Source organism: Cryptotermes secundus, unplaced genomic scaffold (genome assembly GCF_002891405.2).
Source record: "Cryptotermes secundus unplaced genomic scaffold, Csec_1.0 scaffold371, whole genome shotgun sequence".
Lineage (NCBI taxonomy): Eukaryota > Metazoa > Arthropoda > Insecta > Blattodea > Kalotermitidae > Cryptotermes > Cryptotermes secundus.
Window position 1 is genome coordinate 1 of NW_019741978.1, and position 19,941 is coordinate 19,941.

General features: G+C 37.6%; 1 protein-coding gene across 1 annotated transcript; it reads left to right on the top strand.

Annotated features, from left to right (window-relative positions):
- The first annotated feature begins 842 nt into the window (after positions 1-842).
- Positions 843-19,782, top strand: LOC111872875 (anaphase-promoting complex subunit 2). Its single transcript, XM_023867117.2, has 13 exons — positions 843-974; positions 1,700-2,135; positions 4,798-4,903; positions 7,538-7,676; positions 9,032-9,191; positions 10,136-10,361; positions 10,577-10,764; positions 11,209-11,383; positions 13,023-13,263; positions 13,860-13,989; positions 16,590-16,675; positions 17,903-18,058; positions 19,379-19,782. The coding sequence occupies exons 1-13, from the start codon at positions 867-869 to the stop codon at positions 19,583-19,585; spliced, it is 2,358 nt and encodes a 785-aa protein (XP_023722885.1). The 5' UTR covers positions 843-866; the 3' UTR covers positions 19,586-19,782.
- Positions 19,783-19,941: the final 159 nt, after the last annotated feature.

Sequence of the window (19,941 nt, forward strand, 5' to 3'; positions counted from 1 at the left end):
CGTTACTTATGTAGCAGTAATTAATGTGTCTGAAACTAAAAAACATACAAAAATACATTTCTTGAAAGAAGACAAGCCTTGCTTCAGTCTGGTGGAAATACAGGGTTTGAAAACTGAGTGGCTGGATGCAAGTCACTGCCCTCCTGTATACTGTACTACCCCAATGTCTGTAACACAAGAACCCAGACTTACTGACCATCTGAGACACATTTGGTAATGTTCAGTTTCAGGAACAGACATGATTTGGACGTCAAAGATATTTAGGTACATGTTTTCCACACAGTGAATTTCTTTTAATATGTAAACCTCCTGAAAAATCAGTATGTAAATTCTTACTCCATGACTGCATAGCATGTAAAATATCTGTATAAAGTGATCCTGAGGCTTTTCATAGTCTTCCACAGTCCCGCCAGAATTGTAAATGGTATTTTGTGTTTACTGCCTCCTATACACGTATTTATCATTATATGAAAAGTGTCACGAATTACTGTTAACTGAAGCGTAAAAAGCAAGTAGCGTAATATTACATTACATATTGGTCAAGTTGTTTGAACGGGTGAATTACCCCAAATTTCCAACTAAGCTCCCCGTATGCATCCACCCATCACTTGAATTTGGCACCAGGCGCAAACTTTTTTGTAACCCTTGAGGATTACAACATGAGAACAAGTTCCCTCAGCTGAGTTGTCGAACAATATAAGTTTATATTATATGACATTAGGTAGAAATCCTTTCGTAGAAAACCGTAAACATAGACACGGATTATCGAACTCTAGTCGCTCTAGTCAATCAAGTCATGGATTAGTCTGTTAGGACCTGTCTCGTATGCGATCCGTGGTGCTTGAATTGATCTGAAAAGATTCACAATGGAGGCAACGTTGAACGTGTTAAGTACAGGAGATTTAGGTATCAGTACATCAACCGACGGTGTATGGGATAAAGTTTGTCTGGCGTATCCTCTTCTTACAAGTAATGTAGGTGCAATTTATATGTCCGTAGAATAATGTTATTCATTATGTTGACCGTACAAATAAATAGGTTCGAAAGTTGAGATATGCAGACGTAAGGGAAGCAGGCCGAATCAATATGTGATATATTTATGGCAAGTGAAGTTTGTGGTTTGTAAGCCCTTGTTTTTATTGTGATGTATTGGTTAATGTCTTTGAAGATTTAAGGGTAATCTGAGTTACCTGAGGTAACTGAAAGAACTTAAGGTGACATTTGGAATAAGTTTATACAATTTTAAGTGTCTTGAGTTGCAGAACTGTCATAGCTTGGGGGAACTGGGCTAAGTTGAGGTGATGCAGAGAGCTTGAAATAAAATGAGAGCCGAGTTAAAATAATTAGCATGAGGGAAGAAAATAGTGTTAGGCGGTTTAGGTTGGGCTGTGCTTCATTGTTCTGAGCAGGGTTAGGTTGGGTTAGTGAATTGACAGATGCATATGCTACTTCCCTGCCTGTACTGGTGTTTGGCGTGTAACATGTGCAAAAATTCTACTAGGTGACATAAACATAATAGTATGAATATCAGATTTTGATTTACACCTTATAGACTGCAGTTCTAATACTGTTTTAGAAATAAGAAATAAGTGGATTATAATTGTCATATATTCCCTCCTTCCATATTTTTTTTCCCCCTGTACATAACAGTTACTTGTAATAAGTGTTGTAATTCACATTTTTCTGTGATTCTTTCCAGGAGCTTCCTGAAGAATGCCCAGATGATGATAATGTCTTGAAGGAAATTAATGAATTGAAGCTTAATACATTTGTAGAAGACATTGTAATATGTCGAATTGAACAGATAATGCGCCAGAAGATCACTCCAGAATTCTGGGGCAGATTTTCTGGCCGAAAAACTGAGATTGATGGTTTTGAACGCTTTAAAGGTGCTGTTGACTATTTATACAGTTCCCTGGCCAGTTTCCTTTCTACAGTGGAAAAACTGGAAAAACTTAGATTCATTTCCAGATTTAATCGAGTAATTTATGGTGAAGACACATTACTTGGAGCTTTCAAAGTGATTATGACATCAACATTACTGTCTCAGCTTCCATTGACCCATCAAGTAATTACTGAAGACTTCTATAAGGTGTCTTTCAAAGTGTTTTGCAATACGGATAAATCTGAGGCTGGTAAGATTTAAAATATTTACAGTTGTTGAACAGCACTATCATACATGATATGTAGCCTGAGTTACATGGCATCAGACCCAAGAAGACAGTAGTTTTCATAGTTATCACTGTACAAACCTCAAACTTTTACATTTGGTGTCAGTTGCCCTTTTGGCCATCTTCATCATCAGCTTCTCATTGAGAGGAGACATAATTCCATATGTCAGAAATGAACAAATTGCCTGGAGAGTATCGCAATATTGGTAATGAAAACTCCGTGGCCTGTAGTCTGCAAGTAAACTATACCGATCGAGCAACCGCCGCTTGTCAGCGAAGTTAGTGCCAAGTTTTGCAGATGGAGGGTGCCATGTTGTCAGCGCAGCGGACCCCCGCTCATTCCCAGTTGTTGGTTTGAAAATGTCTTCCCTCCCTACTTTGGCATTGAAATCTCCTAACAAAAATTTTCATAAGGTACTTCGGGAATTTATCAAGTACATGTTCTAGTTCTTCATAGAATCTATCCTTTATGTCATCAATTTTATCTTCTGTTTGGGCATGAACATTCATAACAATGATATCACACCAGCAACATTTTAGTATTATAGTATATGATATCCTATCACTAACAAACTCTACCCTCTTAACTGATATGATTCTCTTATGTACGAAAAAACCTGTACCTAATTCATGATTTTCATTCCCCTTTCCATAGAGAAATGTATTGGCCCCTGCTGATGTGATACCACCTCCAGGGCAGCACCATAGCTCAAGCAGTTAGTCACTGGCTTCCCACTGCAGTGGCCCGGGCCTGGTCAAGTGGGATTTGTGGTGGACAAAGTGGCGCTGGGGCAGGTTTTCTCAAAGTACTTCGGTTTCCCCTGCCAATCTTCATTCCACCAATTGTTCCATAATCACCCTCATCTCTCATCTGGGACTGGTACAATAGGCCAGAAGTGGCTGCAGTACAAGGGACTTAGTCCCACCCCACTAGCAATAAAAAGAATGCCACCTTCATCCCATCTAATCTTCCGGTACTCCCACTAAATCTAACTTATATTTTAAGATTTCTTCTGGCATTGCCGTGAGCGAACCTGCCCTGTACAAACTTCGAACATTCCAAGTGCCAAATCTCATATCCATTTTCTTTAGCTTAGGACGTTTATCCAAGGAATCTGTTCAGGTCCGAGGCTTTGTGTTCATTTTCATAACTTACTTATTTTTTACGGTGAGGAGTTGTTAGCCCCATGCCCAACCCCCAAGCTGGAGGTCCATCCCTTGTCAGCTGTCCGTGACTGCTTATTCAATTTATTCACAGCTTCCCTCCAAAACTGGAGGGTGTCTCCATCCACAACCTATGGACGCACCATGACATGGTGACAAGGGACCCACCTAACTTGAAATATTTACAGTAGGTGGGATAATTATTTCTATGGGTTGTTTGAATGTACATCCCCAAAAGGTGTCTCCACCTTGTTGTGGTGGTGGAGCTTGTGTGACTCTGTGACCCGGAGAGCTATGCCAGCAGTAATTTAATTACCAGTAGGATCACCCATGCCAGAAAGGTCAAAGGGTAGAGTCCAGACTAAGAGATATACCCTGGTCCTCCAGGTTGGTGGTTGGGCTTGAGGCTAACAACCTCATCCTATAAAAAGAATTTTGTTCAGAAACCTAACAACCAGTTCAATGGGTGTGTCTGCTCGCACATGCATGCGGGGGCATGTGTGCTCGTGTTTCCCCCCAGGTCTGCATCCATAAATAAAAGAAATATCCATGAATATTATGTACTGTCTCCTAATGTTTGTACCATCTGGTATCTATAAAATTGAAATGTAACTGGAAGATGACCTTTGGTGAATGGATGTGCTAGGAGTTTGCCATAAATGTGCAGGGCATGCCATGTGCCTGTCTTACATGTAACTGCTGAACAAATAGCAAGTGTTAATTGTTTGGAATGTTACGAATCTTGCGTTACTGTAGGTCAGAGGCTATAGGCATGCACATTGCTAGTATAATAACATGTGTTAGATTACTTTTAATTTATTTTAATGTTTGTGCCCTCATGTCATTCCCTTTTTCCCACTGTTTTTAACGTGAATATGATCAGTGTGCTTCTTGTGTACACAAAAAGTGTAAAATGATGGGGCTGTATGGGAGTATGTGGTTCTAAAATATGCGACTTGGATGGAGGAGCTGCAGGTAGCAACTGAACTTGCATGGCTGCTGCTTCCTGATGTCATCATTGAGTAGAGGTGACCACATTTGTTTTTGCCCACTGCTTTCTGTAGGCATCGACAGAAGTTATAAGATTGTAAACATCTAAGAATGTTTTCCTCCAATAACAACTTATTGCACACCTTCATGCTGCTAGATGTGTCACTACCACAGAGGGCACATTGAAGAAGTGCATAGGATCAAGTATGCACATGAATTTTTGATGCTGACACACATGACATAGTCCGAGTTATTATATTGTTTATGTCATTTGCGTCCCTGCTGTAGCAGAGAAAGTCATCATTAGCATTATGTTAGATAATTAAATTAAGATTCCAGCAACCAGCCAAAAGCATGAATGCAGAGCAGATTTTATTGTTATGATCCATTATTTGTCTTGCTCTTTTATTCTGATTTGTCACTTCGAAAATGCCAGTTCTCTTTGGTTTGTTGTAATGTTGCTTTCTTACAGATCAAGATGAATCAACAGAAGATGTTGTACAGTGTGGCGGTTGCAGCCATGAGATTGAGCACTGCCGGTGTCAGACAATCCTGTCAGTGTTCCATGAAACAAACAGGTAAATAAATCACTTCTGCTTCACAGTGATATGGTTAAGAAAAAAGTTCTTCCCTTTGTAAGTTCTGTACAAGAGAAATTACTCTTGGTACCACCTGAACTCCAGATATGCATGGAGAGTGTCACTACTGAAGTATTCCAATCACAAATTCTATATGCATATGTAAATCCTATTTATTGTTGCCTGTCTGCACCGTCATCATCCTTGTATACCAGGTAACTACTCCCTTAATCATGACTAAGGGATGTGTTCCCTTTCTAGAGTCTAGGTTTTCATGGATTAATTTATGCTCCAAACTTGGAAGAATAGCTGTGTACACATTCTTGGATGTGATTCAGAAATTATAATGTTTTTAAGTTAATAGTCTGTTTAATTTATGAGTCAGCATCACAGTGAAAGTGTCGGTATGTTCTCTGTTATCATTTATATATTGTGCAGTTTATCCAATTTGTCAGTTTTCTGATGTCTTTTTTTAGCTCTGANATCTGTTCAGGTCCGAGGCTTTGTGTTCATTTTCATAACTTACTTATTTTTTACGGTGAGGAGTTGTTAGCCCCATGCCCAACCCCCAAGCTGGAGGTCCATCCCTTGTCAGCTGTCCGTGACTGCTTATTCAATTTATTCACAGCTTCCCTCCAAAACTGGAGGGTGTCTCCATCCACAACCTATGGACGCACCATGACATGGTGACAAGGGACCCACCTAACTTGAAATATTTACAGTAGGTGGGATAATTATTTCTATGGGTTGTTTGAATGTACATCCCCAAAAGGTGTCTCCACCTTGTTGTGGTGGTGGAGCTTGTGTGACTCTGTGACCCGGAGAGCTATGCCAGCAGTAATTTAATTACCAGTAGGATCACCCATGCCAGAAAGGTCAAAGGGTAGAGTTCAGACTAAGAGATATACCCTGGTCCTCCAGGTTGGTGGTTGGGCTTGAGGCTAACAACCTCATCCTATAAAAAGAATTTTGTTCAGAAACCTAACAACCAGTTCAATGGGTGTGTCTGCTCGCACATGCATGCGGGGGCATGTGTGCTCGTGTTTCCCCCCAGGTCTGCATCCATAAATAAAAGAAATATCCATGAATATTATGTACTGTCTCCTAATGTTTGTACCATCTGGTATCTATAAAATTGAAATGTAACTGGAAGATGACCTTTGGTGAATGGATGTGCTAGGAGTTTGCCATAAATGTGCAGGGCATGCCATGTGCCTGTCTTACATGTAACTGCTGAACAAATAGCAAGTGTTAATTGTTTGGAATGTTACGAATCTTGCGTTACTGTAGGTCAGAGGCTGTAGGCATGCACATTGCTAGTATAATAACATGTGTTAGATTACTTTTAATTTATTTTAATGTTTGTGCCCTCATGTCATTCCCTTTTTCCCACTGTTTTTAACATGAATATGATCAGTGTGCTTCTTGTGTACACAAAAAGTGTAAAATGATGGGGCTGTATGGGAGTATGTGGTTCTAAAATATGCGACTTGGATGGAGGAGCTGCAGGTAGCAACTGAACTTGCATGGCTGCTGCTTCCTGATGTCATCATTGAGTAGAGGTGACCACATTTGTTTTTGCCCACTGCTTTCTGTAGGCATCGACAGAAGTTATAAGATTGTAAACATCTAAGAATGTTTTCCTCCAATAACAACTTATTGCACACCTTCATGCTGCTAGATGTGTCACTACCACAGAGGGCACATTGAAGAAGTGCATAGGATCAAGTATGCACATGAATTTTTGATGCTGACACACATGACATAGTCCGAGTTATTATATTGTTTATGTCATTTGCGTCCCTGCTGTAGCAGAGAAAGTCATCATTAGCATTATGTTAGATAATTAAATTAAGATTCCAGCAACCAGCCAAAAGCATGAATGCAGAGCAGATTGTATTGTTATGATCCATTATTTGTCTTGCTCTTTTATTCTGATTTGTCACTTCGAAAATGCCAGTTCTCTTTGGTTTGTTGTAATGTTGCTTTCTTACAGATCAAGATGAATCAACAGAAGATGTTGTACAGTGTGGCGGTTGCAGCCATGAGATTGAGCACTGCCGGTGTCAGACAATCCTGTCAGTGTTCCATGAAACAAACAGGTAAATAAATCACTTCTGCTTCACAGTGATATGGTTAAGAAAAAAGTTCTTCCCTTTGTAAGTTCTGTACAAGAGAAATTACTCTTGGTACCACCTGAACTCCAGATATGCATGGAGAGTGTCACTACTGAAGTATTCCAATCACAAATTCTATATGCATATGTAAATCCTATTTATTGTTGCCTGTCTGCACCGTCATCATCCTTGTATACCAGGTAACTACTCCCTTAATCATGACTAAGGGATGTGTTCCCTTTCTAGAGTCTAGGTTTTCATGGATTAATTTATGCTCCAAACTTGGAAGAATAGCTGTGTACACATTCTTGGATGTGATTCAGAAATTATAATGTTTTTAAGTTAATAGTCTGTTTAATTTATGAGTCAGCATCACAGTGAAAGTGTCGGTATGTTCTCTGTTATCATTTATATATTGTGCAGTTTATCCAATTTGTCAGTTTTCTGATGTCTTTTTTTAGCTCTGATAATGTTTTTATTTCTGTAAAAATTATTATCTTTGTAATTTAATTTGCAGAAAACTCATAGAGCTGGACCTTCTGGAGAGACTTGCAGGTGAGGTAATCACTTCTTTAATTCATATCAGGATTGAAAACCATGTTCAAGAATCCTGCAAAGGAAGCTTTGACACATCATACATATCTTCGTTGGAATCAGTGAGTATACTGAGAATATGTTACTAGACGTATTCAAGAAGTTATGAACAGTGTGTTCTTCGTGCATTATTTACACACAGCACATAAAATGAATGTTTCATAAGGAGGTCACACCTTACTAACTTAGTTAGTTAGTTATTAGAGAGGGTGGGTTTCCCCATGCACTTAGACCTGTAGTGGTCCATTGTGCTTCCCTCTATGATTTCTACCAGCCTCTATATCCTACCGGTATTGGTGCTTACCATCAGTCCCGCCCAGCCAGCGAGACCGGCTCTACTGGCTGAGAAGTATCTATAATGCTTCCCCCATCTACCGTAGGTATTAGTGACTGCTGTTGGGCGGCAAACGTCCGCAATTTTGCTCAGTGACCTCCTTTGGAGGTATGAGGTTCTTTTATGTGCCGTAAAGCTACGACACGGGACCCACGGCTTAAAGTCCCTCCCGGAGGACTTGTTCCCTGAATTTTTCTGCCCTTAAAAATTTGACGACCTCCGCCGGGTATTTGAACCTGCGTACTACAAGTCATGAGGTGGGAACGTTACCTCTAGACTACGGAGGCCACTACCTTACTAACTTACTCACGGAGCTGAGCCCTTCTTGAGGAACTGGCAATTCTGCAGCTACTCAAGAATTTCCCAGCATTTTATGGAACCCAAAGGTTCATTACAGTGTTCACGAGATCCCTCCACTGGTCCCTACCCTGAGCCAGATCAGTCCAATCCATACCATACCATCCTATCTAAGACCCATTTTAATGTTGTACACCTACCTATTCCTTGGTCTTCCTAGTGGTCTCTTTCCTTCTGGCTTTCCCACCAATATCCTATATGCATTCCTCTTCTCCCCAATTCATTCTACATGCCCTACCCACCTTGAGGTGATACTTATTATTATTTGGTGTACAAGGCATTGATATTAAATAATGAGACTTGGGCAGAAGAGTCGGATGTTTTTCCCATCAAATTGCACTGACTCAGTACATAAATTTGCTGCATGGTTGTACTGTCCAGAACACTCACAGTAAATATTGTGTGTGTGTGATCAGAAGTGTTGTAATGTCATGTAACTCATGTCCAGTGAGTATAATGCTTGGCATGTAACTAGACAGCAGGCAGAAATCATGCCTATATGTAATGCCTGTTTGTAATGCCACTCACATGAGTGCATTTGTCCATTCCTTTTCTCTTCATTACCAACCCTGGAGTCCATTCAGGGTAATGTGTGTGAAGCTGACTTATTCACCTACATCCTTTGCACTGGCATGTTTGATTCATTAAATCTGAATATAGGAAATGTGAAGTTCTGAAATTGTGGTAAAGGAATTAACATTTGGCTCTTTGTTCTTGCTTCCACAGTGGCTCAGTACAGTTGTGTTGGGATGGCTGACTCATGTGTACAGCGGGAATGCAGCATCAACTCAGTCTTCAATAAAGAAATTTCATCAGAAAATATCACACTTCCTATATGAGACTTACACTCGCACAAGAATCGAACAGTTGTTCAATATAATTATAGGTGAATTTATGTCATGTAGTATATCAGTGTTAATATTATTATAATATATTTTATTTGAGCATCCTGTTGCATTTATGTATCACTCATTCATTTCTGTCTCTAATGCAACATGAAATTGCTCACAATCTCTCCTTTATTTAAAATGACATTAAAAGCACATCAATTTCTACATATTTCAGCCCCACTTGGTCATCTTCAGGCAATTGTTCACTAATTGAAACTGTTGCACTGCACTAGTTTGTAAGTCAGTGTAATCCATCCTTCACCCTAAAATGTGGTGGTTTGAGAATAAAATCTCTCTCTTCATTCCATGTTATTTTCCCTTTGTGGCATCCATGTTTGTTCCCCCTCTGTATATTTGTTCTCACTAGTTGGTATTATGTAGTTTGTATGTCATTCTGTGACATTTGAAGAGATATCAGATGGATCTCAGAGGAATTTACTGAGTAACAAAAATACAGTAATGTGTTATATATAATTTTCTTTATGAATGGTAAAGTATGTCACTTTAATTTTTGTTTGTTAGAGCTGTATCATTCAAAAGGAATGGATTAGTTTTTAAGTTACAAGTTATCTTTTTCAATGTGTAAGTCCATACATCGAAGTGGAGACACTTGAAAAATTATTGTTTTGAGAAGATATGTGATATGAATATGTTGTATGAGGAAGTAACATTGTTTCAATATGCTTAGAAATAAAACATTAATGAAACTGAATATTATATTTGATTTTCATAGCTGAAAATGCCAACATTTGAGTATGTAACTACATACAAGGAAGAAGGTCTGAAGCAATGCTGTCAGGAATAGAGTTTTAACATTTAAATTCTTGGCATATAGTGTGATGAGAAAACAAGTTAGCAAATTGTTGTAACATGCCATATTGTGAATTGGTCATTTAATGGAAAGATTTCTGTCATTTATTTATTTATTTTTTATTTAAAGAATACCCCGATTCACAGCCTGCAGTAGAAGATTTGCGGATTTGTCTGCAGAAAACAGACTTGAGGTTGTATCTAACACAGAAGTTGCAGCGTGCCCTTGAGACACGATTGCTCCATCCAGGAGTTAACACTCCAGATGTGTTAACTGCATACGTTGCAGCTATCAGGGCTCTTCGACAGTTGGATCCAACAGGAGTGCTCCTCGAAACAGTGACTCAGCCAGTCAGGTGTGTAACTTTACAGAATGGCTTCCCTGTTGTTACTGTGTAATTATCTGCTACTGTCACCACCACCATCACTATTCTTAACAGTGGAAACTGAGTATAGGTGATATCAGAGAAATATTTTGTTTGGTGTTTTGGACTTTATTACAAGTTAAAATAGATCTATCAAACTTTATTCCCAAAATGTGTCAGAAAATTCATAAATAAATTGAATTCAGACAGTACTTGCGTTGGCGTGATGACACTGTCCGATGTGTAGTAAGTAGCTTGACAGAAGAAGGGCCAAGCGAGCTGGCAGACGAGCTCGTGAGGGGTGAAGCATTGCAACTAGATGAAGGCACTCCTTTAGATGAAGATATGGCTAATTGGGAAACCTGGAACCCTGATCCTGTTGATGCTGATCCATGTAAGTCATTTATGAAATTGAAGCCATGGTATCTTTTTTGGTAAAATCACTGGCTACAGATTGGGTGCCCAGAATTTGATGCACAGTAGCAGGCCTTTCTCCAGGTATGAATATAGCTGGAATATAAATCTGACCTCTCATCATATGTATAGTGTAACAAATTTATATTCCTCATGCTACTGTCAGTTTAAGGGCATTTAGTTGCACTACAGAGATATTATTCATGTGCGGGGTCATGGTTGACTTCAATTTAAACCATATTTTTGCCTTCGTGTCAAGCAGTAAATGAATTTATGGTCAGAAATATGCGTAGTCTACGTTATTTTGGTGGGATATTCAAGAATTAATAGTGATAAAATGTAGAAGAGAATAAATTATATAATTATTATCTTTCATAGTTGACAGATGTAAATGCATAGATGTTTATTTGGTAATTGATTACAGCCAAGACTTCTAAAAGTCGACGAACATCAGATATTATTTCTATGCTAGTGAATGTATATGGAAGCAAAGAGCTGTTTGTGAATGAATATCGTACACTCCTAGCTGATCGTCTCTTGTCTCAGTTCAGCTACAACACTGAGAAGGAGATTCGGTATCTTGAACTTCTGAAGCTCAGGTGAAGTATGCCATCAGTTTGATTTTGTTGTAAGAAAGTTCAAAGTGAACAAAATACTTATAATTTTTGCGTGTATCACTGGGCTCTCCTCTTTCATTGCTGTTTTATATGCTTCGCATATATTGCTACTATGTATGCCTGTGAACAAGATGAATGTGGTTCAGCAGAATGCTGCCTGCTGTCGTGGAGGATAACATAAAAGGTGCATCCCAAAACTGAGTTGAACTTTATTTTTAAAAAAAATTATTGCTGAAAACAGTCTACACAAAAGTTATTGATTTTTCAGTGTAGTTTCCTCTTAATTCACATTGGAAACGTTTCAGGAATCTTATTTTGCACTAAGTTTTTCCACTGGTGAATTACTATCCCCAGCACAGTTCTTCATTGACTGATATTAAGCCCATTAAATGAGAGATTAACTGTAAGTATTTCATCCTTGGGGGCTGATAGAAATCTGTGAAAGTTTCCATCACAATCAGTCTTGCAAATAAGAAAAATACAATATCTGAAACAGAGCCACATCAAACAACCGTCACACCATGACTGATGATCAAGATAAGTTGAATAAACGAATGAAAGAGAGTTTCACCAGGAACAATGCAAACATAAACGAGAGTTTGTGACAGAGTTGTGAGGTTCTGACTAGGAACCTTTTGTAGTGGCAGGGGAATAGAACTTATCATTGGAATGCCTCTTATATTGTTATGGTAAAAGAATAAAAAATAACTTTATCAGAATTTCTTGATTTCCCTCACATATTTTTGTTAGACTTTTAAACATCTGCAAAGTGAAGGAAACCAGGCAACAAGCTCCAACCACCACTCACAGATGGAGAACATTAGACATGGTACAATTTACTCTCCAAAACATATGTAAGGGTTAGGAAGTCATTTTAGAATGAAGAAAAGGGCCAAGAAGGATCTTACTGACATATTATGAAGTGATGCTCAGGAACAACAAACTTTATTGGCAGTACAACATAGAAGAGATATTCAAAATTAGTTGTTACTAAGACAGTCATCTTCATAGTCACTTCTGTGAGAACTTCAGATCTCAGATAGCTAATATTAATTTAGATCCCTCTTAAATTTGTATAAAAATGGCTCAAGATAAATGTAGCAAATATCTGTATCACTTGCATCTTTGATTCACTTAATTTTATATTGACACTGTTAGGTGTTTGGGTGTTGCATGCTGTATATTCATGTGAGGAGCAAATTGTCATGCATAGAAGTTATAGAGACTGATAAATTACACATATCTCATAATATTTGCATCGAAGTAGGTAATTTTAAGGATAACAGTAATCCCTATTAATTTGGCCAACCTGCTGCAGTGCATGTCCATTTGATATACAACATTTTGCATACACGTACATGGCAGACATAATATATAAATGAAAATGAATGTTTTAGTGAACACCCAAAGAAAGTATTTGCCACTTCTTATTTGCAAGTGCCATGTATATTTCTTATACAGTGAGAAAAATTGTGGGTGTTAGCTACCCAGTGTGTGTAAATTAGATAGGTCAGAATGGAAGCAGCAGAGAGGCATGAAAACACAGATACTATGTCTCAGTTTGTGAATTTATCTCTTTTCATGGTGGGGAAAGTAATGAACTTTACTAATGTTTATGTAGGTTTGGAGAATCACAACTTCATTACTGTGAAGTCATGTTGAAAGATGTTTACGATTCCAAGAGGATCAATGCTCATCTTCACTCAGATCCCAACTTCAACCTTGACAGACAGCAGTTCCCATCCATGGCAATGATTTTATCAGCACAGTTTTGGCCACCATTTAAAGAAGAAACTTTAGAGTTACCCAGTTTTGTGAAAGAACACCTACAAATTTATACAAAAGCTTTTGAGACTTTGAAGGTAATAATTTCATAGTGATACAGTAGGCCTTTCTTATACCATGTTTCATTATGCTGTGGATTTGACCAGGCTCCTTGGTACAGTTATATATATGCTTTATATCACAAAGTTCTGTAAAATGTTTTAGTTAAAGTAGAAGACTGTATTGAAACATTCCTAGCTGTAATATGCAGGTACAGAATGTGAAGTCCATATTCTACTATGAATAGGCTGTATGTTTCTGGTTCCTCTAACCTAGAGATTATTTTGTTCAGACCTTAAAATCTTAATAAGCACCCCTTTTACCTGCCTGAGATGAACCTTAAATATAAAGCACATGTTTTATTCAGTGCATAAATATTTTCCAAGTCTTTATGGATAGAAGTAAACGAGAAGTTTAAGTTAGTGTATTGTATAAGTTTGTTCATATGTTTTCCTCCTTACCAACAAACACATGTTTAATTTTTCTGTAGTATGTTCCAGAGGTCAGATAAACTGCACACATATTTAATTATATTGATAATTAACAATAGGAAATGCTCAAATGAACTGTGACTTTAATTATGCTGATATTACACTTCATTTGCAAAGTAAGTACAGATCCTTGTGTTTTTCAGGGTAATCGCACATTAAGCTGGAAACCACACCTGGGGTCTGTAAACATTGATATTGAGCTGAAAGACAGGAAAATCAATCTGACAGTATCTCCAACTCATGCCACTATCATTTGGCACTTTCAAACAAAAAGTAAGAGTGATTTACTGTATTCATTTGAATAATAGCCCATGTTGCTATTTACAATTTAAAATGAATACAGTAGTAAAGTATTATCTTTGAATCAGTACAGGTATGTGTGAGTAACTGTAATCAACTTCGTTATTAAGCTGTGAAGGTTAGACAGGTTAGGTTGGATTATGGTGAGTCTAGAAAATGTAAATTAAACAGATTCATTCTCAGGTACATGACATGAGCTCACCATAATGTAAAGTTGTTCAAAGTGATTAAATTTTGTTACTTCTGAAAGCTTACTACAAGTTTTAACCCCATATGATTTTCTGGTAATTGTTTTCCTCCCAACTTCAGATGCATATATAAGACGTTTGAAAATTATTTTATTTCTTCTGTCATCTTTAGCTTATTCTTTCTACACTCCATCATCTTATAAATTTGCTAGTGGAGGGTGGAGTCCAGCTGGGTTCGCTCGGCCCAGTGGCCACTCATTGGCCTATTGTACCTGCCCTGGGTGATTATGATGATGGAGAATTTGGTGGAATGAAATTGGCAGGGGAAACCGAAGTACTCAGAGAAAACCTGCCCTAGCGCCACTTTGTCCACCACAAATCCCACTTGACCAGACCCAGGATCAAACCCAGGCCGCCGCGGTGGTAAGCCAGCAACTAACCGCCTGAGCTATGGCACAGCCTATCATTTGATAAATAATTCTGTCTTTGCTGGCTGATATTTGATTTGTAAGTCCTCATGGCCTAACTTAGAAGCATTGCTGCTCAGAAGGTGACCCCTGTTTAGACCTTATATTAGTTGATATGAATCACATTGTTAAAGTTTCATACATTATCATTATCATTTATTATTCAACAATCCATACATACAGGTATTACAACCATTTGGATAAGGAAATTGTCAGTTTTACATCTAATTCTCCTGCATATCTTTACATGATACACTGTACCCCCTAATACAGGGGGGTTTGTCGTCTGAATAATATTATCTAGATCCAGCTACCATTAATTTCATTGTTTTTACACGGATACAACAAATTAATCAGCTACATATTACATTTACAAACTTGAAAAATCAAAAGACATAAATTCATCTACAGAATAAAAGGAATGTTTCAGCAAAAAAGATGTTAATTCCTTTTTAAATGAGTTAAAATTTTCCCTTTGTTTTATTTGATCGGCAACCTTATTATACAAACTAATTCCCATATTTATCACACTCCTCTTAAAAAGAGCTGTATTACAGTGCTATACATGAAAATTTAATTTTCTTCGTGTGTTATAATTACGAATGTTTGAATTTATTACCATAAAAGCCTTGTATTTTTTGATACAGCATGTCACCTCCAATATATACTCAGAAGGCAATGTTAAAACAGTGTAATCTTTAAAAATTTGTCTACATGACATGTGACTACTAATACCACTAATCACTCGAAGAACCCGCTTTTGCAATTTAAAAATGCTTTTACTTTCCCCATCCCCACCCCACAGTAAGATACCATTTCTCATACATGACTCAAAATTCGAAAAATAAATAATTTTTATCATATATGGACTCATTATTTCTTTTAATATTTTCACCATATAAATTAATTTTCATAGCTTTGCTTCTAGAAATTGAGCATGAGCGCACCATTTTAGGGTTTCTATCGTGTGAATTCCAAGAAATCTCAGTTCTGACCGATATACTATTTCTGTATTATTAAAAACTATTTGTGGTCTTAATGGATCTCTCCACTGTTTTGAATGAAATGACATAGCAGATGTCTTTTTAGTATTTATTGTAAGGTTATTTTTTTAACCATATTTCTAATTATTTCACAACGTTCATTATTTTATATTGAAGGTCAAGTTCATCTTTTCCAGTAATTAACAAACTGGTATCGTCTGCATATAAAACCAGCTTTGCTCCTTGAAAATTTTCTGTAAGATCATTAATGTATAGTAAAAATAAAAGCGGCCACAACACTGATCCCTGTGATACACTTTCCTACATGATGAATTTATAACTGGTTTTGACACTGCCGTCAGTGTTTTTTATTTCTACATATTGGAGTCTGTTTGACTGGTAAGACCTGAACCACATGTTTGGCACACCTCTTATGCCATATGAGTCTAGTTTCTCTAATAATATATCATGGTCTATTACGTCATATCCCTTTGATAAATCAAAAAATAATCCTGTGGCATATAGGCCGTTATCTAAGGCCTCCTGCATACGTTCATTGAAAACTGACTTACTGTGTCAGTTGATTTATTCTTTCTGAAGCCATTTTGGGCCTTTGTTAATGTATTATTTTGAATTAAAAAAGGCATTAGCCTATTATACATTAATTTTTCTAATATTTTGGAAAAGGCCGATAAAATGGATATCGGTCTATAGTTTTTAATATCATGATATTCCCCTTTTTTATGCAGAGGTATCACTTCAGCTAATTTTAATCTATCTGGGAAGGTGCCTGAGCTCAATGAGGCACTGGTTCTGATTACATAGAACATCCCCCATTAACTAATTCTAATTAACTGAATATTTTATCTTAATTTTATCAGTATTGTTGGTTACCCCAAATGTTTATGTCTCATATCCAGTCATCTCTTTTATAGATCAATGGACAGTTGAAGAACTGAGCCAGTTAATGCATGTTCCTGCTACAGTGTTGCGGAGGAAGATAGCTTTTTGGCAGTCTCAGGTATTGTAAGAAAATAATAAAGTATTTTGTATGATATCACAATTATGTCAAGTATTCACAGGCCACTGTTCACCTGCTCACAACTTCATGCACCATAATTTAATCAGTTTTGTACTCACACATTTTTAATTGTATACTTACAGTTCCAAAGTATTGCAGATACTCCAGAAGTTCCAAATATTTTATGGAACCTGAAGGCTCATTACTGTGTTCACAAGAGCACTCCACTGGTCCGTATCCTCAGCCAGATCAATCCAGTCCATATCACCCTAAACTATCTCTAAGATCCATTTTAATATTGTTCACTCGCCTATGTCAGTATCTTATATTCATTCCTCTTCTGCTTATTCATCCTACATGCCCTGCCCATCTCATTCTCATTGACTTGATCATGTTATGAAGCTCCTCACTATGCAGTTTTCTCCAATCTCCCATCACTTCAGCTCTCTTCGGTCCAAATATTCTCAGCATCTTGTTCTCAAACACCCTCACTCTGTGTTCCTCCCATAATGTCATTGTTTCTTTTGTCCTATTGCCGTTGTTGTTTCTATTCATGCTAACATTGTAATTGGCAGTTGGCTATTGAGCTCAGCACATAAATAAATAAAGAATTGAATTATAAATATTATTATTATTATTACTTATAATTCCTGCTAAGCTTACTGCCTAGATTTAAGGAATAGAAGTTATAGAGCTGTCATCAGTTGTCCCCAGAACCTGTTGTTATACGTGACTATATTACTATTACATAGCAAGGTAAAAGAAAGGTAAAGCTGTCCCTGTAACAAGCCTTGGAGGCCCACACGGTTGTGAGATGTTGAGGATCCCACATTATCTAGACAATCAACTCACAGATAGCGGTAAGGTTTTCAGCCTTACGCGCTGGCCTCACTTCACCCCTCAGGAAAATTCCTGGTACTCATTTCTGTTAGAGGCTGAGTTGACCCCAGGGCCATAGTGTGGCTGGAAGGATTAGGTCAATTGAAAAAATCCAATGACCTCTTTGGGACTTGAACCCACAACCTTCCAGCTTGTAGCATTGTGCCTCAACCAACCACTCTACCACGTGCCTCTACTATTACATAGTACTTTCACAAAATGTGGAAAGAAGACTGAATCAGCAATGAAAACAAGTCTATGTATATGCTGTTTCAAAGTTCATACCACTGTTTCATCTTTACCAGTATATTGTAGTACATTATTTTATCCAATGGTTGTGATTTTTAGGGCATGCTGCGTGAGGTTTCAACTGACTCATTTCTACTAGTTGAGGAGAGTGCTACACGCTCTAGGTGCCCAGTGGCTCCTGACATGGTGTGTGAAGATGAAGAGACAGAGAGTGCGATGGCTTCAGCCCATGACCAAAGAGAAGAAGAATTACAGGTAATATGAATCATTTCCCTCTGCATTAATCTCCCATCCCACCTTGTAATAATGATAGATTTATTTAATTATATGTTGACTCCACCCCCTCATGTTTGAGAAGGATATATACAGATTTCAGTTTATTGCATGTCCACCCCTAGCTCTGTCATGGTGCAATGTTCAGTTTCCATAACTGATCCCACAAGCTAATGTCTACACAGGTATACATACATACATAGATACATACATACATATACATTTGCGTTTCAGATTATTCACAAATGTGCACAGGCACAGAATATAAAACATGTCAACAAGCCAACAAGACATTGGAAACTTGTACATTCACAAACAAAATCACTAGCATATATAATCCATACTTGTCAAAAAAACACATAAAATTGTTAAAAGGAAATACAGATTGCAGCAAATACACATACAATAGTTAAAAAGCAATACAAATTGCAACAAGTACACATACAATAATTAAAAAGCAATACAAATTGCAGCAAGAATATATAAGCACAGCCAAGGACATTGAGTTAAATGAAGTATATAACATCTAGTGTAATTTGTCTGTCACAGATTCAACTTTGTCTCTTTAGAGCAGATAGAAGCAGTAATGCAAAGATCCTTGCTCACATCATGCCACTTACAGCTAGATTAGTCAGTCTAGTCCCATACAAAAATTATTCAAAGTAACCGAGTTGCTACATGGACCAGTACTGTAGCTTAGAGAGAGGATGGGAGTGAATTGAGATAGGGATGAGCAGCATTGTGTGTCTACAGCTAAGCTTTGGTATTCCCCAAGTGTTGTCACTTGCAATTTGAGTAGGAAAAGGGCACAGACCAGATGGACTGCTCACATTATGGTCTCACAGAAGCAGATAAACGTGATTTTCAGACGGGATTAGTGCAGCTTCCTTGCCTTTTCTCAGGGGTTGGCGGAAGTGATAGAACATTAAGGATGTCCTGGGTGTGATTTTCAGCTCTGATATATGCTTTATGGGTGTGTTTAGAATTAGGGAACTGGCAGACAAAGATACAGATTGAAAATAGAGAAATAAATATTCTAGAAGTGTGACAGTTTTTGTTATGTATATGAGGAACCTGTTAAGAAATAATGTGCATAATATATTTGTGTGTGAATTGGTGTCAGAACATAGTGACCCTCAAACAATTGAACTGCAGGTACATTATTACTATTGCAACAGTGTGATGCATACCCCGATAAAGATTAAAGCAATGTAAAGTAATAAAACTGAGAGTACAATAAGGATGAAGGTGATGGCAGTGATGACAACTGAAATGACAGATTGCTAATATTTTTTCATTTAGGTCTTCTGGTCATACATTGTTGGAATGTTGACAAACTTGGATTTGATGCCATTAGACCGAATCCATCAGATGTTAAAGATGTTTGCATCCCAGGGTCCAACAGCCGTTGAATGTAGTCTTCAAGAATTGCGTCATTTTTTGGATAGGAAGGTGCGGGAGCATAAACTTCTGTTCAGTGGGGGGTTTTACCGCCTTCCGAAGTCATGAATATCAGTGTGCTTGGTAAGTTTTTGTAGTCTAGTTTCTGTGCACATACATTGTTACATGTTTATTGAAGATCGTTGCTGTGTTATGTATGCCTGTGATTTACACAGCTGCTTTTTATGAAACTATTAGTTTAAATGTAAATGTGATGTATTGTTGAAACACGAGAAACATAATAAAGATATTAAGTTATGTACATAGAGGATGTAATTCATAGTATTCCTCTGCACAGTATGAATGACTGTACATATGTTACTGCATAAGCTGTTTATCTTTCATATTGTCATGCTTTAATTATCACTTTCTTTTCAGTAGTAGTAGAACTGGTATTAGTTTTACTTGGTTCATCCTGGTCCATC

Coding starts and splice junctions, on each gene's coding strand:
- LOC111872875 (XM_023867117.2), top strand. CDS start 867: ATGGAGGCAACGTTGAACGTGTTAAGTACAGGAGATTTAGGTATCAGT. Junction 4,904..7,537: donor GTGTTCCATGAAACAAACAG/GTAAATAAATCA, acceptor TTTAATTTGCAG/AAAACTCATAGAGCTGGACC. Junction 10,765..11,208: donor TCCTGTTGATGCTGATCCAT/GTAAGTCATTTA, acceptor AATTGATTACAG/CCAAGACTTCTAAAAGTCGA.